Source organism: Coregonus clupeaformis, chromosome 35 (assembly GCF_020615455.1).
Source record: "Coregonus clupeaformis isolate EN_2021a chromosome 35, ASM2061545v1, whole genome shotgun sequence".
NCBI classification, from domain to species: domain Eukaryota; kingdom Metazoa; phylum Chordata; class Actinopteri; order Salmoniformes; family Salmonidae; genus Coregonus; species Coregonus clupeaformis.
In genome coordinates, this window is record NC_059226.1 from 39,137,172 (window position 1) to 39,161,005 (window position 23,834).

Genomic DNA, 23,834 nt, shown 5'->3' on the forward strand with positions numbered 1-23,834 from the left:
GAGAATGAAAAAGGGAAAGGAAGGAACCTACCAAGGCTGCTAGCAGGAGTCATGCACAAGACTGACCCTGTGTGATCATGCAGTGGAGGAGAGTGAACAGAGGGTTAATAAGGGGAGGAGAAAAACATGTTAAGAGAGAAGAGAGACAGATTTTGGTGGTTGCCTGGTCCCAAATCGGTTTGTGCTGTATGGCATGACATTGACCATAGGAGTCGGCAAGAAAGCACAAACAGATTTGGGACCAGGCTACAGATTTTGGAAGCAAGCTATATAAACAACATGCCTTTAAACAAATTTCACAAGCCTGCAATTGGTATGATTGCACTGTGCAGTTTGGTTCCACTTGTAGTCTTATGCCATACACTATGTCTGGTCTGGGGCTAAACATTCTCAGTCAGAGCTCAATTTGATATACAGTACAATAAAGCATGCAAAAATATTAACTGTTCTGGAGGGGGTGGGAAGGTAAGGTCACACATACTACAAATGAGCCTTTTTCGGTGTCAGAGGAGGTTTATTAGCCTCAGATCGGTGTGTCCTATCTTGCCAACTCCTATGATCTCTGTCACAGCAGACACATGGCGTGACAATGGCAGTAGGAGCTGGCAAGACAGCACACACATATCTGGGATCAGGCTAGAGAAGGTTAAGGGCTGGATGCTTGGACCATGCAGTGAGAACGAATCAGACCTGGGTTCAAATAGAATGTCTTCTTTCAAATTACTTTATGCGTTGGATTGGGCCTGTCTGGAGTGCCAGATGGACAGGGTTGCACTTATGGTTCCGAAAGTGCTAGGCGAGCTCAATAAAGCACAGTTTGAGTATTCGAAGGGAAAATTATATTAATGGAACCTAGGTCTGGTGTGAACACACCATTCTGAACAAGCTTCCTACACTGGGAAATAAAGTGGAAGGAGAGGAAGGGTGTAGAGGCCATGGAGGATGATAACACTAAAGAAGGGAGTAGGTAGGGAGGGATAGGGGGTTAGGGAAGGTAGTCTCATCCACATTTATCTACTTCCCCAGAGTCAGATGAACTCGTGGATACCATTTGTATGTCTCTGCATCCAGTATGAAGGAAGTTAGAGGTAGTTTTGCGAGCCAATGTTAACTTAGCGCAAGATAAGCGCACAGACTGGAAGTCTGCCGTTTTATAAGTAGGCGTTAAAATGCCTGGTCTACTATAATCATACAGTAATATATCCTATCATCAGCCACAAAATAGTTTTACCGCTGTGATCAAAGGATATCCATGCCTTTACCTTGTCCTGGCACCTGGCTGCAATTACACATTTATATGATAGGCGAGCATACCGTTGCTGTGTCCCAAATGGCACCCTATTCCCTATATAGTGCACTGCACTAGCTTTGAACAATGCCCATATCAACTTGATTTCCACTTGAGGAAAAGCGGTTGATCACTCCTGTTGGTTTAAAGAGAGACTGGCCTCAAACTTTAGGAGAAGATATGGGGGATATCCTATTTCCTCACTAGCTCACCTGGTGAAACCTTTTAAGGGTTTTATACTTGAACTTTGCACTTTGATGCTTTTATGGGGAAACTGAAAGTTAGGGAAGCTCTATCCAGCGTGTGTCTACATGCTACATGTCTGTGTATCGGTGTACAAGAGTGTGTACAAACGTGTGTGTGTGTACATAAATGTGTATAGGGGGTGTGTGTGTGTGTGTGTCTACATGCTACATGTGTGTCTGTGTGCATGTGTATGAACATGTGCATCTGTGTGTGTGTGTGTTGCAGGCAGGCGGGTGTACCCCCTACCTGTGGGAAAGCCACAGAAAGCTGTCTGCTGCTGCAGCTGTGCGTTGGCCAAGGCCTGCTGGTAGTGCAACATACTGGGGTGAAAGAGCGAGCTGGCCCCGTTGCTCTTCTCAAGTGCTGGTCTCTTTGGTAGGGGCTGCAGGCAACCGTGGGGGAACGCCTGTACGGGAGGGACGAGGAGACGTTAGATATGAGGCGGAGGCCTCAAAAATGACTACATTCACATGACTATTCTCGATTCTATAACACAAGAAATCACACTGCTGCTCTGGGTCTTTTGTGGCTACTAGCTACAAAACAGCACAAAGTTACGACAGAGTTACGACAAAGAAGTCACAATGGCAACTTAGGTTTAAATAACCACATGGGGACAATGAAGGAACTACACACGATATCTAGCAAGGCACTTATAAAATAATAATTTACAGCACAGTAACAAACACAAAGTGATACTTGGGAATTAACATTATCATTGTTGTTATACGATCAATCAATATAAATCATACTAAAAGAATAACTACAAGAATCATATTGGTGGATATTAATTGCATAATACAAATATTTGGGTGTTTAAAAAAGCAAAAAGCCAAATTAAAATTATTGTGAGTTGCTACAGTACATTAAAGAAGCTACATGCAAAGCAAAAGGTGAAAGGTCAAAGTACCAGTTCTACAGTTGCCTCGAGGGGTCGCTTCATTGCTTTGGCAGTCGACTGAGTCTTTAAATAGCAGGCAGCGAGCACATGATGTCAGTGGGCCAATGGGAGTCAAGCGTATTAACATACAGGTAACAGCAAGCAGAGGTGCGTCATGGGGGACAGCATTGCATTGTGGATAGGTGAGAAGGAAAAACAAAACAAAATAATCTGAATGCAGTATACCACGTACAAAACAATAGGCATGCACATAAACAAAAAATAGTTTGTTGTTGTTTGTTTAAAGAAACATATTGCTTAAGATCTGAATTAGTACGAAAGCAAAAAAACATCTACTATACCTACAGTTAAAAAGCTAAAGACATACAAAGATTTTCAAATGTACTTATGAAGTAAACAAACTATTTGCATAGCAGTTATTCGTTCTGTAAAGCTAGCTACTTCTTTACAAGTAAATCAGTTATCTAATCAATCAATGTATCAAAATATCTTGGGGTATTATTGATATAAACACAATTGACATTCAGTTGGGCCGAATCGTAACTTGAGATCTGTGCGCACAAGTCAACATTTCGCATAAATTTGACATTGTGATTTACGTGAACGTTTGAGTTATGTTCGCAGATCTAAAAAGGTAGGATTCGGCCTCTTCTGTATACACACTTGTACACTATCTGCTGTATGGAATATTGTTGTCTTTGTTGGTGCTTTGGTGTGACTGGCCACCATGACAGAATAGGCTGTGAGGGCAACATACATTTCTCACAGAAAAACACTAGTTCTTTGCTCTAGCCCTTACTATTGTGTTCAAAGAGCTGAAAGGACTGGATAGGTGAAAGCAATAGGAAACATATTAGAGGGCTAGGATGGAACCATCACTTAAAACTTATCCAGTCCTTTTAGATCTGAGAAAACAAAAACAAGACAAGGGGCTAAGGGAATGGGCTAATAGGGACTAGATGTTCTCAGCAAGTGAGAGTTTATGATCAATGGACAATGGAGGATCAAAAGTATTTTTGATTGGACAATGAAGGACCACAGGTCTTGTTGATTGGAATGATTAGCTTTTACAATAAAAGCAGTGCAATTTGGAACCAACGCACATTTTATGGAGACCATTATGACCAATGCTTTCATAGAAGATGCCCTATGGCAGACAATGGTAGACAGGAGAATGTTTTGGCAGACGGTCACATCCATTTCTGTCATGGGATAAAACATTCTGATTTAGGTGGTAAAAGCAAAACTATTGGTTTTCTTTCCATAACTGCACTAATACATGAGTGAACCCAAATGTGTAACTTGTTAGTGTGTGGTTAATGGGCAACTTTGGAGAGGTGAAAGTCAAAATGTGAATTGTAACAATATTAGTTATTAGTTACATTTCCTCTTGGATTCTACAGCAAAAAAATTGATATTTGCTCAACGAAATAACATTCAAAGAAGATTTTTTTAAATGACGTTTGAAAAGAGTTTGTTAGCAAGCCTTCTGAATGAAACCAATCGATGACATTGCACAAAGGAAACAGCAAACATTGATGGGACAACCAAGGCACTTATGATTACTAGGCCATGCACAAGCCTTTGCTTTACGTGTAGGATAATACTACGTTTATTCGGTAACACTTTACATTAAGGTACCTTTTATAAAGGTACTAGGTATTTTATAAAGTGTTATCGTTCATTCCAAATGAATACACCTCAGATTCAGTGTTAGATTCAGACTGAAATGTTATGGTTAATGGAAGCGAACGGAGGAGGGGGTAGAAATATTCTGTTTTAATCAAGGGGGGGCAAGCAAAGATGACACCATTCAACTTGCGACACGATGGAGCAAAATGAAATCAAATTACACCTCAGTGTAACTGTACAGTTGAAGTCGGAAGTTTACATACACTTTGGTTGGAGTCATTAAAACTCGTTTTTCCACCACTCCACACATTTCTTGTAACAAACTATAGTTTTGACAAGTCGGTTAGGACATCTACTTTGTGCATGACAAGTAATTTTTCCAACAATTGTTTACAGACAGATTATTTCACTTATAATTCACTGAATCACAATTCCAGTGGGTCAGAAGTTGACATACACTAAGTTGACTGTGCCTTTACATTTACAAAATGATGTCATGGCTTTAGAAGCTTCTGATAGGCTAATTGACATCATTTGAGTCAATTGGAGGTGTACCTGTGGATGTATTTCAAGGCCTGCCTTCAAACTCAGTGCCTCTTTGCTTGACATCATGGGAAAATCAAAATAAATCAGCCAAGGCCTCAGAAAAAAATGTGTAGACCTCCACAAGTCTGGTTCATCCTTGGGAGCAATTTTCAAACGCCTGAAGGTACCACATTCATCTGTACAAACAATATACGCAAGTATAAACACCATGGGACCATGCAGCCGTCATACCGCTCAGGAAGGAGTCGTGTTCTGTCTCCTTGAGATGAACGTACTTTGGTGCGAAAAGTACAAATCAATCCCAGAACAACAGCAAAAGGACCTTGTGAAGATGCTGGAAGAAACAGGTACAAAAGTATCTATATCTACAGTAAAACGAGTCCTATATCGACATAACCCGAAAGGCCGCTCAGCAAGGAAGAAGCCACTGCTCCAAAACCGCCCAAAAAAGCCAGACTACGGTTTGCAACTGCACATGGGGACAAAGATCATACCTTTTGGAGAAATGTCCTCTGGTCTGATTAAACAAAAATATAACTGTTTGGCCATCATGACCATCGTTATGTTTGGAGGAAAAGGGGGGCAGCTTGCAAGCCGAAGAACACAATCCCAACCGTGAAGCACGGGGGTGGCAGCATCATGCTGTGGGGGTGCTTTGCTGCAGGAGGGACTGGTGCACTTCACAAAATAGATGGCATCATGAGGAAGGAAAATTATGTGGATATATTGAAGCAACATCTCAAGACATCAGTCAGGAAGTTAAAGCTTGGTCGCAAATGGGTCTTCCAAATAGACAATGACCTCAAGCAAAATGGCTTAAGGACAACAAATTCAAGATATTGGAGTGGCCATCACAAAGCCCTGACCTCAATCCTATAGAAAAGTTGTGGGCAGAACTGAAAAAGCATGTGTGAGCAAGGAGGCCTACAAACCTGACTCAGTTACACCAGCTCTGTCAGGAGGAATGGGCCAAAATTCACCCAACTTATTGTGGGAAGCTTGTGGAAGAATACCCGATTTGACCCAAGTAAAACAATTTAAAGGCAATGCTACCAAATACTAATTGAGTGTATGTAAACTTCTGACCCACTGGGAATGTGATGAAATAAATAAAAGCTGAAATAAATCATTCTCTCGACTATTATTCTGACATTTCACATTCTTAAAATGAAGTGGTGATCCTAACTGACCTAAAACAGGGAATTTTTACTAGGATTAAATGTCAGGAATTGTGAAAAACTGAGTTTAAATGTTTTTGGTTAAGGTGTATGTAAACTTCCGACTTCAACTGTATATCCTAAAACTCCACACATACCAGGAGCTAACCACCTGTACCCGTTGTTTATAATCTTATGTACTATAAACTTGGTTCTGTCTGGGGCATATTTCCAGATGACCAAATCTTTGGGGAATGTAAGCTCATGATACATTTATTGTTGGTACAGTTGCGGGCACTAAAAAGTTACACAATGCATGAGCAACATGGCACTTGGGCTCCTTTAGATAGTTTGTCACAAAAAACTGTACTGTGGTCCAACTTTTCAGCGCCCGTAACTGTATCTAACTTAGGACAAGAGTCTGGTCGAGTTTCCGGAACCATATGCTTCCCCCTGCGGCAGGGATTTCGGTTCTTGCTCCTATCCTGTCATAACATTTATAAATATATGTAAGTTCTCCTTTAAAAAAAACTAAAACAGTATCTAACTTACTGTACCTTGTGCCAATACATTGTAATGGCTTTATAGTACATGGTACATTTATTGAGAGAATTGCAGTGGGGAAATGCTCCCATAGAGCTGACTAAAAAGCTCTCTGTCCTCCGGTAAACCATTAACCCTGTCGCCCTAATATCTTATCACAGGTCACACCAGCTTAAGGAAACAGAGCGCAAGTTGTCATAAACTCATAATCATGTCTTCAACACTGGATGACGTGTGTTTTCCTATTGTTTTTGTCCTTTTCCTTTTAAACCTTAACTGTACTCGAGTCATATTTTCACCCAGTGTCAGTGGAGGTGCGGTTGGTGTTTTAGAGAGCAAGCAGCGATGGAGGAGCAAGCTGATGAGATGAAAAGCATGCCGGGCGATGCCATGGAATCAGACAGCAGCGCGAGAGCAGTGACGGCACAATGTGAGTGGCAGCGAGCAAGACAGAGCCAAGTTCGCCCATTCAACAGCCACTGACTCGGACCAATGTGGACACGGAGTATAGAGTGGGGAGGGAGGGTCACAGCCAAGTGAAAGTACTACTGCCAAAACCTGCTCCTGCCTGCCCGTCTCTCTGCCTGCCTGCCCGTCTCCTTGCCTGCCTGCCCGTCTCCTTGCCTGCCTGCCCGTCTCCTTGCCTGCCTGCCCGTCTCCTTGCCTGCCTGCCCGTCTCCTTGCCTGCCTGCCCGTCTCCTTGCCTGCCTGCCCGTCTCCTTGCTTGCCTGCCCGTCTCCTTGCTTGCCTGCCCGTCTCCTTGCTTGCCTGCCCGTCTCCTTGCTTGCCTGCCCGTCTCCTTGCCTGCCTGCCCGTCTCCTTGCCTGCCTCAGCGAAGGGTCCAATAATGAGGGAGTGGACCAATGACCAACCAGAGCCGTAATGTCAGTTTAGCCTCACTTTGTCATCCGTCTCTTGATTCAATTTGTACTGATCTTCAGAGAGCTACACTTATCATTGAGAGGAGGGCGGGTCATTGTCTTTGTATGTATGATCAAGGGCATTGGAATAAAAGAGCTCCTAGCCTGAAGCTAATAATAGACAGCGTCCCAAATGGTACCCTATTCCCTATATAGTGCACTACTTTTGAACAGAGGGCTCTGGTCAAAAGTAGTGCACTATGTAGGGAATAGGTTGCCATTTGGGACGCAGCCTTAGACTGTTGTGGTCGTGTTATACAGTCGCTTTACCTTTTCTAAAGCCTGAAAACTATAGAGCCTTACAATGTCCTGAGTATGGGTTCAGTGGGTCACATTTCCGTGAATTGTATAGAAGCGTCCATAATAGTATTCTAGGAAGGTGGTATATCAGCTGTATGGAATAATAAAGCAGTGCTCCACATTTTATGTCCTTGTGTTCTTTTTTAGATGTGTAAAGTAGAATATTTAAGATTTAAGTGTGTACACTTTACCAAACTAGTCGTCTATAGTGGATTACATATTATAAACATTAGAAATAATATGCAAATATAGAGTGTATTTCCACATGATCTGACCCTTTGTCAGGTGTGCTGTCTAACATTGCTGGGGCTACAAAAGTCTTCTAATTTTCCCAAAAGTCCCAGGTTTTCCAGAAATCACGGTTCAAGGATTCCTGGATTCCCTCCTGATTTCAGGAATATTTCAACCAGGATTTCTGGAAAAACAGGGAATTTGGAAAAGTTAGCAGATTTTTACAACAGATTTGTGTGTGCTGTGAGGTACTACTAACTCTACACTAGAGGCTGTGAGGGCAGTGGAGGGTCTCACCATGGCAGCGGCTTGCACGGCCACAGCCGTCTGGTTGGCCTGGTGCTGCGCAGCCTTGATCTTGGCCTGCAGGTGGGCCGGAGGGTGGAAGTACTTGCACTTCTCCCTGGAGCAGCGTGACTTGATGTAGTCCATGCACACGGTCACCGTGTTGTCGCTGGTGTCAATCATAGGGCTGTCGCTGGGGTGAGCGAAGCGGCAGTCCGTCTCGCCACGCGCGCAGTTGCCCCGCTGGAACTCCCGGCACACCTGTGAAGGAGGGTGGGGTGCACACGGACAAACAGACATGCACACGTACATGGACAGACACACGCACAGTCACACACACACAACAATATTAGCTTACTTCTAACACTATTCTCAAGTATAATCCACATATCTCATACAACATAATAACACATACCAATAACATATCAACAACTTATCATTATGTTTATAACTATGGACTGAAAAATGTACAGACTGAGGTGTTTATCTATTCAGAGCCTGGGCGTAGTCAATCACAGGGGGCTTCACTCACAGCCTGGGATGTAAAACATAACACCGCACACTCACTAAGCGTGGGGAGAACACGTACGCATACGTGCACGCAAACACACACTGAAACAAACACACACGCAAAGACAGATACACACACAAAGCATGGAGAGAACACACACACACCCTCCACACACACGCGCAGAAGGCGGTAAACAGTCTCACTTAGTGTGGGAGTGTCTCCATTCCTCAGTGGAACACGGCCTCTCATTAGCAACCACATCGCTCTGTTGCTAAGTGACGGTACTTTGAGAAAAACACACAACACACCTACACTCCCAGGTCTGTCTGTGCTTACCATCCTTCCAAGGCTATTCTTTGTTTTCATTAACACAAAACGGTCTAGCTGCTTTGTTGTGGTATAAACAAAACCCCCATTGAAATAACCTCATCTATCTTAAGTAGATGTAATCAACGGTGAGGTATAGAATTCTGTTGGCCAGCGCACAAGTTCTTAAAGTTAGGTATTCTTTCAAAGTAAAGGTGTGAAAGGTGTGGAAAGGGAGTATGTAAAATATATGTTTTATATCTCTGATTGGTGAGGTTAGGACTAGGTAAAATAAGATCTGTGATAAGGGGTAACTTCTACCTCAACCTAGGTGTGTAAGGATGGTGTCATAAGAGAATAATTGTGATTGGTTAGTTTGTGATGTCCATGGAGAGGCTGGCTTTCCCAACTCCTCGTAGTGCAAACTCTTGATTCCTCTTATCGTGACTGGTTACTTTGTGATGCCCAGAGGCCGGCTCTCCTAACTCCTGGTATTGTAATTGGTTAGTTTATGATGTCTCCTAACTGCTAATATACTACGATATACTACGACTTCTGGTATTGTTATTGGTTAGTGGTGGTGTACCTCCAGCTTGTCCGTGCGTAGCAGCTTCTGGTTGGAGGAGGAGCTCTGCATGGAGCAGGGAGGGCTGCCGGGGACAATGATGCTCTGGGTGCTGGGCTGGAGCATCTCAGTGGGCATCATGCCCATGCTGTGGGTCATGTGGGTCAGGTAGGGAGCGTAGCTCAGCCCTGGGTTGGAGCCCAGGCCCTGGCTAATAGGAAACGACTGCTACCGAGGAATAGGGGGCGAGGTGGGGGGAAGAAGGGAGACAGAGAGGGATAGAAATGTTAAAGAGGTGAGAGAGAGACAGCAGGGGGAGAGAGAGAGACAGCAGGGGGAGAGAGAGAGAGACAGCAGGGGGAGAGAAAAAGGCAGAGAGAGAAGGGGTTGGATGGAGGAAGAGAGAAAGGGAGAGACACCGAAAGGTAGAGAGAGAGGTAGAGAGAGAGAGAAATAAACGATTGGACACATTGCACTTTACTTTCACCATCCCCGCTGAGCCAAGGAAGTCTGCTAGTCGCCTAGTAGTCCGTTACTCACCATGGTAGGCTGCATGGTCGTGCCAGGGAACATGAATGGCATCTGTTGAGCCAACATGGCTGCTGCTGTCTTCTGTTGTATGAGGTTGTTGCGGCCGTTGATCTCCAGCTGGGTCTTCAGGTGGGCCGGTGGGTGGAGGTATTTGCAGTTCTCTCGTGTGCATCGGCCCTGAAAAAATACAATTAAAAAAAATACATTAACACAAGTTAAAGACCCTGATCGGGTTGTCACAACAGAAATACAGAACCTGCCTAAAGGAAACCGAGAGGAGCGCAGCTAAACTAAAGCAGTATATTATGAATAAACCCTAAAGACAGGTCAGAGGTTAGGCATATGCAGACAGTCTTCAATACATTGAATACTGAGGGGCAACATTGATATTCACAGCTGATGCTTTTGCAGCGACTAATGGGGGATCCTAATAAATATAAAATATCAAGTGATGGGGAGTTTGGTGCATATTGGCCTCAGCGGCCGGGCGGGGCTGTGCGTAGCTAGCTCAGAGGTTTGCGCTCGTTAGCTAGCTGCTTCAATAAAGGATCTTTAAAACCGTACAATGTGTGGCTTGGCTTCAACGTCTGTTAGCAAGATAACGACGCCACAGATAGAACAAGGAGCCAGATGTTTCACCGGATGTACAGTGAGGGAAAAAAGTATTTGATCCCCTGCTGATTTTGTACGTTTTCCCACTGACAAAGAAATGAGCAGTCTATAATTTTAATGGTAGGTTTATTTGAACAGTGAGAGACCACAAAAAAATCCAGAAAAACGCACGTCAAAAATATTGATTTGCATTTTAATGAGGGAAATAAGTATGACCCCCTCTCAATCAGAAAGATTTCTGGCTCCCAGGTGTCTTTTATACAGGTGAGCTGAGATTAGGAGCACACTCTTAAAGGGAGTGCTCCTAATCTCAGTTTGTTACCTGTATAAAAGACACCTGTCCACAGAAGCAATCAATCAATCAGATTCCAAACTCTCCACCATGGCCAAGACCAAAGAGCTCTCCAAGGATGTCAGGGACAAGATTGTAGACCTACACAAGGCTGGAATGGGCTACAAGACCATCGCCAAGCAGCTTGGTGAGAAGGTGAAAACAGTTGGTGCGATTATTTGCAAATGGAAGAAACACAAAAGAACTGTCAATCTCCCTCGGCCTGGGGCTCCATGCAAGATCTCACCTCGTGGAGTTGCAATGATCATGAGAACGGTGAGGAATCAGCCCAGAACTACACGGGAGGATCTTGTCAATGATCTCAAGGCAGCTGGGACCATAGTCACCAAGAAAACAATTGGTAACACACTACGCCGTGAAGGACTGAAATCCTGCAGCGCCCGCAAGGTCCCCCTGCTCAAGAAAGAACATATACATGCCCGTCTGAAGTTTGCCAATGAACATCTGAATGATTCAGAGGAGAACTGGGTGAAAGTGTTGTGGTCCGATGAGACCAAAATGGAGCTCTTTGGCATCAACTCAACTCGCCGTGTTTGGAGGAGGAGGAATGCTGCCTATGACCCCAAGAACACCATTCCCACCGTCAAACATGGAGGTGGAAATATTATGCTTTGGGTGTGTTTTTCTGCTAAGGGGACATGACAACTTCACCGCATCAAAAGGACGATGGACGGGGCCATGTACTGTAAAATCTTGGGTGAGAACCTCCTTCCCTCAGCCGGGGCATTGAAAATGGGTCGTGGATGGGTATTCCAGCATGACAATGACCCAAAACACACGGCCAAGGCAACAAAGGAGTGGCTCAAGAAGAAGCACATTAAGGTCCTGGAGTGGCCTAGCCAGTCTCCAGACCTTAATCCCATAGAAAATCTGTGGAGGGAGCTGAAGGTTCCAGTTGCCAAACGTCAGCCTCGAAACCTTAATGACTTGGAGAAGATCTGCAAAGAGGACTCGGACAAAATCCCTCATGAGATGTGTGCAAACTTGGTGGCCAACTACAAGAAACGTCTGACCTCTGTGATTGCCAACAAGGGTTTTGCCACCAAGTACTAAGTCACGTTTTGCAGAGGGGTCAAATACTTATTTCCCTCATTAAAATGCAAATCAATTTATAACATTTTTGACATGCCTTTTTCTGGATTTTTTTGTTGTTATTCTGTCTCTCACTGTTCAAATAAACCTACCATTAAAATTATAGACTGATAATATCTGTGTCAGTGGGCAAACGTACAAAATCAGCAGGTGATCAAATACTTTTTTCCCTCACTGTATACATCTGAAGCATCCGGTATCTATCTCCTGCTGTTGAAATGCCTCAGCTCCACACCACCAGGCAGTAAGGGCAGAGTAGTGAGAGCGCAGTGACCTAATTAGCAGAGCGTCAGCTCCCCAGTCACGGGTCCATGCTGAAATAGGACATTCTCCCTACCAGTCCACTGACAAACCAGCATACAGCCAGCCACTTCCATGCACACGCTGCCTAGCTAGCTCTGCCCTCCAAAATAGTTCCACTGTGGTTACTACTGCAGTATGCAAACAACAATATTTTAAGGTTTGCAGTGAATGTTAGGATGAGCCTAATGATGACCTTTGACGTGTTTTGATTGTGATTATTTTTGGATTGGCGTGAGCCGCTAAACATTCACTAATGAAGGCCGAAGGGATCTGTATAACATACCACCGTCTAGCCAGTGGTGTCATGTCCATAGGGGGCACCAAAAGAAATTCTGACGTTAAATAAATTACTAAACTTTTTAAGCCCACGTTGTATCATCCTTATTTATAAAAATATCTGTCAGCGGTATTTTGAGGAAGGGGCCCACTGACCCCCACATTTCAGGCTATCAATCAAGTTAGAGTAGCTTTTCTAACTATCTTAGTTGGCATGTCTGCTGGCAAGGTTGCTAGCCTTAAGAAAAGTAAGCAATTACTAAATGTACTGAATAACACTCGCATTCATTTTAATCTTTTACCAAGATTTTAGCACAGATGCAGAGAAGCATATTTAATTTCTTAAACTACAGACAGCTCAAGAGGTATGCTTTACATAACCTATGCAGAAAAATATACATATTTTTTGACAGAATTAGACATAATGATTATGGCTCTAGATTGCGGGAGAAAGATGTTTCCAAATTCCCAAAAGGGGGACCACCCCCCCTCCATCCTCATGTACTTCGTGCCCACTCTAAAATAATGGGTGCATGACGCCCCTGCTTTTAGCCAAGGCAACATGCCAGAGAAGATTAACTGGACCACATTCTTGATGACTGAATATTTTTATTGACATCACATGTCAACATCAATCCTATAAGGGTGGTTGTAAATCCGAACCACGCTTTACGGTTCCCCCGTTTCAACATCCAGCTTATTGTTCCGGTCACGAACGTGAGTGGACCTTTAATCAAGGAGGGGTTATTGGACCCCGGGGGGTCCGCAAAGCAAATAACGTGTAATCACGCTGCTCAGCCGGGTGTTGTCAGCTCGAGACTAAATGAGAAACCTGATGAAAAGTGCTTGTTGTTTTTTACCCCACTGTGATTCAAAAGCACCAGTGGGAGCATCAAACTTAGAGCAGGCATTCGCATTGATTTGATTTTAGATATGAAGTTAGGCATAGAAGGCCAACTTAGGACCGAGCTGAGCCCAACAAAGCTATAGCTAGATATAATATGATTATAAGTACTAAACCCATCATACAATAATCTCTAAGACAAGTCTGGGGCAAAGTAGTCTACACTGTTAAAAACAAACACTGACAGTTCTCTATCATCATGGGACTAATGCAGAGCTATTTTTTGCTTCGGTGGTTAAAGCATAGGCCTTATATAAAAGGAATGCAATCATGCACTATCCTTCAAATAACTCATATTTCAGGATATGGTCATTTTCCCTTGTGGAGGGGCACAGAGGTCTTGGATCAGTGTGGGGGAATTCAAGTCGCCAGTCGGATGGGGTGCCACAGGGCAGCACTCCCCCTTCAATTTCTCCAGCTGGTTCGTGCCAGTGTTGCACTGTACTCCCGCTCAGTTTCTCCACTGGCGCATAATAGTGCTATCGATATCCCTCCTCCGCTCCACTTCATCCCCAGCCAAAGAATAATGTTATCGCTGCACCTTGCAGCCAAGAGCCTGAGAGGTGTCAAAACCAATCAGAGCCTCTCTCACTGACGCCGCTCTGGGCAGACAGACTCCATGGCGACTGCTGGGAGGGGAAGAGTGATGGGGATGCGGTGCTGCAGAGGCTGAGCTTTGGATGCCTTCCCTGTGACTGTGAGGATGGCTTGAAGGGCATTAGATTGTCAGGGGTCACGGTTCTATCACATGCTTGAGTAAGGCCAGGGTTTCTTTTTTTTTTCTGACCACCTGGACCAAACCCCAGACACTAGTTATAGCCTATTTCATGTGGTCAGGGAAAAAACACAGAAAAACCTGGGTTGCTTGGTTAGAAACAAGCCAGATGACAACAATGCTTTCTTGGTGACATTTTGCTGCCAGTGTCGTGATTGATTCAACGCATTCGGTGCCAGTTTTGAGCATCGTTACTCACCATTTGAGGGAGGAGTTAAGCAGCCATAAAAACCACTTGGGGAGAGCGTTTCATTTGACACATTAGGAATTTATCAAACATTGGGGGTTATAATCATAAGTGTTGAGCACAGCGGTCAATATACTCTCCCCCTACATGACTTTACTTCTGCTTATTAGCATTGAAGGAGCAGTGTACATTTTAACAAGCGGTATTAAATGATAATCACAGGGTCCTTTTCAGTCAGGTACAATTACAGATTGGCTCACGACATCACAGTGATGCTGGCTAGAACACTTATGCAGTAGGGACACGTGAGATGACGCAAGCAGGGTCGGTCTGTTCAGAGGGAGTCGTGCCACTGACTCTGCAGATAAGAGACGACGAGAGAAGCGTTTCTGGCTGGCTCCCACTCTCTGAGCAGAGCTGCTGGAGAGCGCCCCGGAGCATACCTCATGTAACAATGACAGTGCTAAAAAGCTGCCTGTCTCAGATGATGAAACACTGAGCGAGAGACTGTCATTAGAGCTCGAGTCAGATGTTATCTTGCCCGGGGGGAATAGAGAGAAGCCCCGTTGTCTTAACCACCCACACTGACGGAGCCTCGGAGCACGCATTTATGAAAAGGGGCTTTTGAAATCTGAGGCACATGATTACCCCGTTAAATAAACCCCTTTCAGACGCTACATCGTTCAGATGTAATGACACAGCGGATCCCTTCTGCTAGCTGGGTCTGTTTCAAAATTACAGCACAAAGTCAAGGATCTATGCATCTAGCTAACTTGTGATACTAGGCCTAATAAATAATAGGGTTAAGAAGATAATTATCTCTTAGGGGTTTGAAAAGCGATGACAATGAGGCCGGGAGTATACTACTACTAAATGCTGGCCCCTTTTTACATACTTAACCACAGGACCTTCTTGCCACCCACTTTTAAAATCATTGCTCTAGGGAGAATAAACCATCCTTTTTCTACCCAGTTAGAGGTCGCCCTTCCCTACCCATCCCTACCCAAATGAGTTTCTATGAACAGCCCATGTACACTACCGTTCAAAGTTTGGGGTCACTTAGAAATGTACTTGTTTTTTAAAGAAAAGCAACAGTGAAGAGGCGACTCCGAGATGCTGACCTTCTAGGCAGAGTTGCAAAGAAAAAGCCATATCTCAGACTGGCCAATAAAAAGAAAAGATTAAGATGGGCAGTCTGAGATATGGCTTTTTCTTTGCAACTCTGCCTAGAAGGTCAGCATCCCGGAGTCGCCTCTTCACTGTTGACGTTGAGACTGGTGTTTTGCGGGTACTATTTAATGAAGCTGCCAGTTGAGTACCTGTGAGGCGCCTGTTTCTCAAACTAGACACACTAATGTATTTGTCCTCTTGCTCAGTTGTGCACCGGGGCCTCCCACTCCTCTTTCTATTCTGGATAGAGCCAGTTTGCGCTGTTCTGTGAAGGGAGTAGTACACAGCGTTGTACGAGATCTTCAGTTTCTTGGCAATTTCTCGCATGGAATAGCCTTAATTTCTCAGAACAAGAATAGACTAACAAGGTTCAGAAGAAAGTTCTTTGTTTCTGGCCATTTTGAGCCTGTAATCGAACACACAATTGCTGATGCTCCAGATACTCAACTAGTCTCAAGAAGGCCAGTTTTATTGCTTCTTTAAGTCAGCACAACAGTTTTCAGCTGTGCTAACATAATTGCAAAAAGGGTTTTCTAATGATAAATTAGTCTTTTAAAATGATAAGCTTGGATTAGAAAACACAACATGCCATTGGAACACAGGACTGATGGTTGCTGATAATGGGCCTCTGTACGCCTATGTAGATATTCCATTAAAAATCAGCCATTTCCAGCTACAACAGCCATTTACAACATTAACAATGTCTACACTGTATTCTGATCAATTTTATGTTATTTTAAATGGACTAAAAAAAAATTGCTTTTCTTTCAAAAACAAGGACATTTCTAAGTGACCCCAAACCTTTGAACGGTAGTGTACATTAGATTAATCCCAGGGGGACGGAGATGAATGCCTCTAATTTCATGAACAGATTAAGATTATGCTCACTTAGCCTCCAAGGGGACAGGCCTAAATGGTTAACTAATTACGCCTATTAATTGTCCATGTGAATCCAAAGTCTTTAACCCCGAGAAATTGGGGGTTTCACATGCATGTTGTGATCGAATCATGGCACTTTTCCCTTGTCGTCATATTGGGGTAGTCAAATGGAGCCAAAGTCGTTTCTCTCAATAATCTCAATAATAAACTAGCCTAGTTAGTCTCTTCCCACAGCTGGAAGAGACTACTACTACACTGTATGATCCCTGCAGTAGCTATAGCATTTTGCTACATTACCAAAACCAGCAACAGAATGACACTGCTGCCCTCGACGAGGCCTTGGTGAGGAGGGAAAAACATGTACAGTTGAAGTCTGAAGTTTACATACACCTTAGCCAAATACATTTAAAATCAGTTTTTCACAATTCCTGACATTTACTCCTAGTAAAAATTCCCTGTCTTAGGTCAGTTAGGATCACCACTTTATTAAGAATGTGAAATGTCAGAATAATAGTCAAGAGAATGATTTATTTCAGCTTTTATTTCTTTCATCACATCCCAGTGGGTCAGAAGTTTACATACACTCAATTAGTATTTGGTAGCATTGCTTTTAAATTGTTTAACTTGGGTCAAACATTTCAGGTAGCCTTCCACAAGCTTCCCACAATAAGTTGGGTGAATTTTGGCCCATTCCTCCTGACAGAGCTGGTGTAACTGAGTCAGGTTTGTAGGCCTCCTTGCTCGCACACACTTTTTCAGTTCTGCCCACACATTTTCTATAGGATTGAGGGCTTTGTGATGGCCACTCCAATACCTTTACTTTGTTGTCCTTAAGCCATTTGGCCACAACTTTGGAAGTATGCTTGGGGTCATTGTCCATTTGGAAGACCCATTTGCGACCAAGCTTTAACTTCCTGACTGATGTCTTGAGATGTTGCTTCAATATATCCACATAATTTTCCTTCCTCATGATGCCATCTATTTTGTGAAGTGCACCAGTCCCTCCTGCAGAAAAGCACCCCCACAGCATGATGCTGCCACCCCCGTGCATCACAGTTGGGATGGTGTTCTTCGGCTTGCAAGCTTCCCCCCTTTTCCTCCAAACATAACGATGGTCATTATGGCCAAACAGTTCTATTTTTGTTTCATCAGACCAGAGGACATTGCTCCAAAAAGTATGATCTTTGTCCCCATGTGCAGTTGCAAACCGTAGTCTGGCTTTTTAATGCCGGTTTTGGAGCAGAGGCTTCTTCCTTGCTGAGCGGCCTTTCAGATTATGTCAATATATGACTCATTTTACTCTGGATATAGATACTTTTGTACCTGTTTCCTCCAGCATCTTCACAAGGTCCTTTGCTGTTGTGCTGGGATTGATTTGCACTTTTCGCACCAAAGTACGTTCATCTCTAGGAGACAGAACATGTCTCCTTCCTGAACGGTATGACGGCTGCGAGGTCCCATGGTGTTTATACTTGCGTACTATTGTTTGTACAGATGAACGTGGTACCTTCAGGTGTTTGGAAATTGCTCCCAAGGATGAACCAGACTTGTTGAGGTCTACAATATTTTTTCTGAGGCCTTGGCTGATTTCTTTTGATTTTCCCATGATGTCAAGCAAAGAGGCACTGAGTTTGAAGGTAGGCCTTGAAATACATCCACAGGTACACCTCCAATTGACTCAAATGATGTCAATTAGCCTATCAGAAGCTTCTAAAACCATGACATCATTTTCTGGAATTTACCAAGCTGTTTAAAGGCACAGTCAACTTAGTGCATGTAAACTTCTGACCCACTGGAATTGTGATACAGTGAATTATAAGTGAAATAATCGGTCTGTAAACAATTGTTGGAAAAATTACTTGTGTCATGCACAAAGTAGATGTCCTAACCGACTTGCCAAAACTATAGTTTGTTAACAAGAAATTTAAAAAAAAAAACGAGTTTTAATGACTCCAACCTAAGTGTATGTAAACTTCCGACTTCAACTGTACCTTAAAGGAAACACTGTGGCTGCCTGCTGCTGTACTGGCATGGCACCCCATGCCCCCTTCCTAGAAAAAAAAAACTCTGACCCCCCCACCTTCTCAATCAGCTGTGCACTGAATCGAGACAGTGATAACTACGTGTCTGTGGGTGGCACAGCACAGAGGGCCGCTTTACCAGAGGCAGCAGAGTGGCGCTTCAGTTGAGGCCTCCGCTAACTACTCCCTATTTGCATTTTCCTTTCAATGGGGCTCTATTCTGCCTCGCCCGAGACAGAGGTTCGCCGTCTCTCCAGCCGACAGAGGTGGGGAAAAAAAGTTAAACTAGACCCTAATTCCGGGAAGGCTGGGTGGCATGGCGGGCCCTCTCGTTATGGGGGGTGGTGGGGGTTCAAACCCCCCACTTGTTATTGTTATTCATTATTCACTGTGTATTTATTCCTCATGTTACTATTTATGTTTTATTAAATGTTTTATCTTATATTAAACTTGTTGAAAAATTACCTGTACGTAAGCATTTCACTGTTATTCTACACTTGTTGTCTACGAAGCATGTGACAAATTAAATTAGATCTATATGGCTTCGGGGGAGAGAGACGATTTTAGAGAATAAGAGTTATGGAGGGAAGTGGTGGGGTTCTCTCTCTCTCTCTCTCTCTGTGTGTGACTAGGGTCAGACACAAGCTACTCATTCACCCTCAGGAGAAAGGCGCTGTACAGGGTTCGCATAGCTGAAACCCACATTATGACATTATCACCAGCCTGACAGCTCGACAGCAAGGATCGATGGCCGTTTGCCATTTCAATCAAGGGAGAAGAATCTGGTGAGACATAGCGGAACGCCACGGGCTAGGCATTTCTCCGTACGTTACAGTTAATGTGCAAAACATTATTTCTTCATGCCTTTGCGTTTCCAGAGACATCCACCACAACTCCTGAGATGACTGCACCTCTGGAGAAGCTCTGACAACACAAAGTCCTCTCTCTTTATCCGTTTGTCCTTCTCCCCATGGACGAGGGGAGGGCTTTGCTCGCTGTGAGAACTGACACTAATTTCTCTGACATGAAGCCGGCAATATCTGTAATCCCCTTACACCATATCAGAGGGGCTCTTGTGTCTCCACTGACCTGGCCGGGTGGCCTCTTCCCTTCCTCTTTCTTTCTCTCACCGTCACTCTCTCACCGTCTCTCCTCTCTTCATCTTTCTCTCTCCATCTCTCTCTGGGCATTAATGGCTGCTGACACGTCAGCCTTATTCCCAGTCAGGTGTGACATTTTAGCGAAACCTCGTGCAACGAGAACCCAACAGGATGGGCACTTTACTGAACACGTTAAGGCCCAGAAAACACAGGTCCTGACACCACTCTGGAAGAAAGCAGAACGGTTCTCGTTGCTGGATGCACACAGACAGGAGATCCCTTCATCCTCCTTAGGGGGAGTAGTGTCCCTTTCTGGTGCCCTGCTCCACTCAGGCCCACTAGAACAGGTTCACTTATCCATGAATACTACTCAAGGTGCCATGACATCCGTAAGCAGTACTGGGCACCATAGCAGCAAATGGCTCTCATGTTGAGGCATTCAACTCCATGCACACAGGTCTTCTAAAAGGAAATAAGCACTAATGGAAATGCTGTACTTCCATACTGAAATGATATCCTATGGCTTTTAATCTTGACAGTTGAGAAGATGGACTATACCTATTAGCGTTTCCTTTAACTTAAAGACTTTCTTACACCATATAAATAGTAAAAAGTAGAATCGAAGAAAGAACAGTAGATATATCTGTACCAAACCTTGCCCATTTTGTATCGGCCTACATGCCTGGCGAGTCTCATCATAATGCTTAAACACAAATGAGAGCCACCCTTTTAACAAAAATGTATTAGGGAATAAAGGACTTTGTTTTTGCTTTTTGTCTCCAACACACACACACACACACACACACACACGTCTCCCATTGCATTTACGCACTGCCTACTAGATTCCAGTGTTGTCTCGGCGGTAATTACATATGCCTTTGTTTCAACACCCGTAATCCTAGAGATGGGCGAGCGGTGCTGCCGCTGACACGCCTGAGATTACCACAGGAGTGTGGCAAAGAGCCTCCTAAGCCTCCTGGCTTTCCAGTGCAGAGGAGAGGAGCGCGAGAAAGAGAGAGGGAGAGAGAGTGAGTGCTACAGATAGGTGGGGATAATTCCCCCTCCTGTTCTCTCAGACGCAGACACACACACACTGTGTCATCTGTGTAGGGACGCTACCCGGCAGGGGTCCCTCTATCACGGGCCCACACACAAACACACACTCTTCACACACTCCCAAAAACACACATTTCCATCTGGGGAGAGGGCGTTGTATGAAAGTGTGGCAGGCAGTACTGTGTGTGCATCATAATTAGAACACTAACTCATTCTAATTCTTTGACTAACAACAAGGAGAGTGTATTCAGAGTGAGATGCTGCCTGGAACATTGAGCACGCACACAGTTTCTGTGAAAGACGAGGACAGAATACAGCTTAAAAATAGCAGGGTGGCTCTTCATACACAGATGAAGCTTGAGATACAGCAGAAATATACACACTCAATCTTTGACTAAAAGCAAGTCTAACTTCTGTGCTTGTTGAAAGAGGACTGTCTGACATTGTATTGTTGTGGATGAGTTATGAGGGAGCATCCAGACCTAAGAGCGAGTGCACGTTTTTTTGTGTGCATGTGTGTTACAGAGTTCAATGTGTGTTCTGCTTGCCTGTCAACATGGAGAGAGATAGGATTTGTGTGTGACTGTGTGTGTGTGTGTGAGTTACATCATCAGCTTTGTGTGTGTGTGTGTCTTCACTGCTCTTACTGCAGGTGGCTCCCAGCCTTATGCTGTAGCCCAGTTGGCTGGGCTGGTAATCCAGTGAGCCCTGCCCTACTCCAGTTAATCTGATCATCTGTGACCTGCTGAGACATGAAACCCATCCTGTTGAGCTGCACTAATCTAGCGTTAAACACACACAGGCACGCACACACCCACAGGCATGCACACACGTATCATCCCCATCTCTGTGTTGACAGGCCAAGGTAAAGGACTGAGGCAATACTCCTTACAACTAAGCCTAACTGTCATGAGCACTGAGTCCATTTCAGACACTTGCATACCAGTTGTAGATTTGCCTATTCGTCACTGACACCTTCTAGGAGGAAAAGGATTGTAGAATAAGTACACTAAAAATTAGGGGTTCAACAAGGGTTCTTCTAAGATCCTCAAAGTTCTTCGAAGAACCTTAGGGTTCTTGGCACTGAAAATTGCCCCCAAAAGGTTCTTCCAAGAACCCCATAGCAGGTGGGGTTCATCGATTAACCTCATTAGTTGGTGGGGGTTCTTGCAGGAACCTAACTGTCCAACTGAAACATTTGAATTTGAAAGGATAGCAGGTGCAGGCACTTAACTGAAAAATGTAAAGATCTCCTAAATTTAAGGTAAGGTTTGTCCCTTGTTTGATCTAAATTGATATTGTTTTATGATGATACCATCTATCTTTTCATATTTGTGCAAATCTTTCTGAAACAGAAAATGGATACAGTTCAATGGATATCAATCAACAAAGAGGTAAGAATCTGTATGCTATAAGAATATGTTGAAGGCTAGCTACATTGAGTGCAGATGACTGAACTGCTCACTTTTGTGTCTGTGTCTGCAGGTTTACAGACGAGTAGGCATACAAAGGTACGTCAATTGGTATTGGTATGTTATGCAGATCACATGTACCATCCTCCTCCCTTACCTCTTCAATTAAAATCCCATAGGCCTCTACATTATGGACAAGGTATGTGTATGAAAACCATTATCAAAATAGTTTTTTTCATTCACATTTACCACAAAAACCAAGGTATGACTACTGTCGTGTGCATGTTTTGTTAATCATCTGTATAATAACTATTTTTTGGATTCACAGACCCTCCCTACACCTCTGATGAATATAAAAGGAAACCATGCACTGCAAAATCATTCTGGCTATGGATACGGAGAACATCAACACATAAACATCAACATGCCAGAGGATATTCCCATTGGACTTGGGGCTCTGCTGGGAGTTTACCTTATATTTAGATTTTTTTATTCTGCTTTGCCACTAAAATCATAATAAACACTGACAAATAAAATATTGTGTTATTGTTGGTATTGTTAAGAGTATTAATAATAATAATAATAATAATAGGGAGGGGGGAGAGTAGTTCAAAAATTAACCCCAAAAGGTTCTTCAAAAGGTTCTTCGAGGATCCATTAAAAGGGGTTCTTTGAGGAACTTATAGGGGTTCCCCCACAGTTTCAATTTGAAGAACCCCTAAAGGATCCTCCAGGAACCTTTACTTTTTAGAGTGTACTGGCCAACGTCAAGCAGCAATTAGAGAGAAATAGCCATCTCAAGAGTCTATGGTGTTGCCATTAGTCTAATTAAGAAAATGAACAACAATTGCTAGCCTATCTATTTACAGTGCCTTCAGAAAGTATTCACACCCCTTGACTAATTCCATATTTTTTTCTCAAACATCTACACACAATACCCATAATGACACAGTGAAAAAAAAAAAAGTGTTTACATTTTTGCAAATGAAATACATAAATATCTCATTTACATAAGCATTCAACCCCCTGAGTCAATACATGTTAGAATCACCTTTGTCAGCGATTACAGCTGTGAGTCTTTCTGGATAAATCTCTAACCTGGATTATACAATATTTGCGCATTCTTTTTTAAATTCTTCAATCTCTGTCAAGTTGGTTGTTGATCATTGCTAGACAGCCATTTTCAAGTCTTGCCATAGAATTTCAAGCAGATTTAAGTCAAAACTTTAACTAGGCCACTCAGGAACATTCAATGTCGTCTTGGTAAGCAACTCCAGTGTAGATTTGGCCTTGTGTTTTAGGTTATTGTCCTGCTGAAAGGTGAATTTATCTCCCAGTGTCTGTTGGAAGCAGACAACCAGGACTTCGCCGGTGCTTACCACTATTCCATTTATTTTTATTTAAAAAAAACTCCCTAGTCCTTGCCAATGACAAGCATACCCATAACATGATGCAGTCACCACCATGCTTGAAAATATGAAGAGTTGTACTCAGTGATGTGTTGTGTTGGATTTGCCCCAAACATAACTCTTTGTATTCAGGACAAAGTTAATTTCTTTGCCACATTTTTTGCAGTTTTACTTCAGTGCCTTATTGCAAACTCAACGCATGTTTTGGAATATTTGTATTCTGTACAGGCTTCCTTCTTTTCACTCTGTCATTTAGGTTAGTATTGTGGAGTAACTACAATGTTGTTTATCCATCCTCAGTTTTCTCCTATCACAGCCATTAAA

General features: G+C 43.5%; 1 protein-coding gene across 15 annotated transcripts in view; it reads right to left on the reverse strand.

Annotated features, from left to right (window-relative positions):
* The window catches only part of LOC121551713 (muscleblind-like protein 2a), an 81,360-nt gene that overhangs the window by 13,853 nt on the left and 43,673 nt on the right, over nt 1-23,834 (reverse strand). For 4 of the 15 annotated variants that reach the window (XM_041864436.2, XM_041864437.2, XM_041864438.2 and 1 more), the window contains exons 3-8: nt 9,972-10,139; nt 9,453-9,659; nt 8,062-8,310; nt 2,445-2,498; nt 1,781-1,940; nt 32-67 (exon numbers count right to left, since the gene is read on the reverse strand). In XM_041864436.2, coding sequence (XP_041720370.1) covers nt 32-67; nt 1,781-1,940; nt 2,445-2,498; nt 8,062-8,310; nt 9,453-9,659; nt 9,972-10,139 — 874 coding nt within the window. The remainder of the gene's footprint in view (nt 1-31; nt 68-1,780; nt 1,941-2,444; nt 2,499-8,061; nt 8,311-9,452; nt 9,660-9,971; nt 10,140-23,834) is intronic. The other 11 variants (XM_041864439.2, XM_041864441.2, XM_041864447.2 and 8 more) reach the window with 7 other exon arrangements.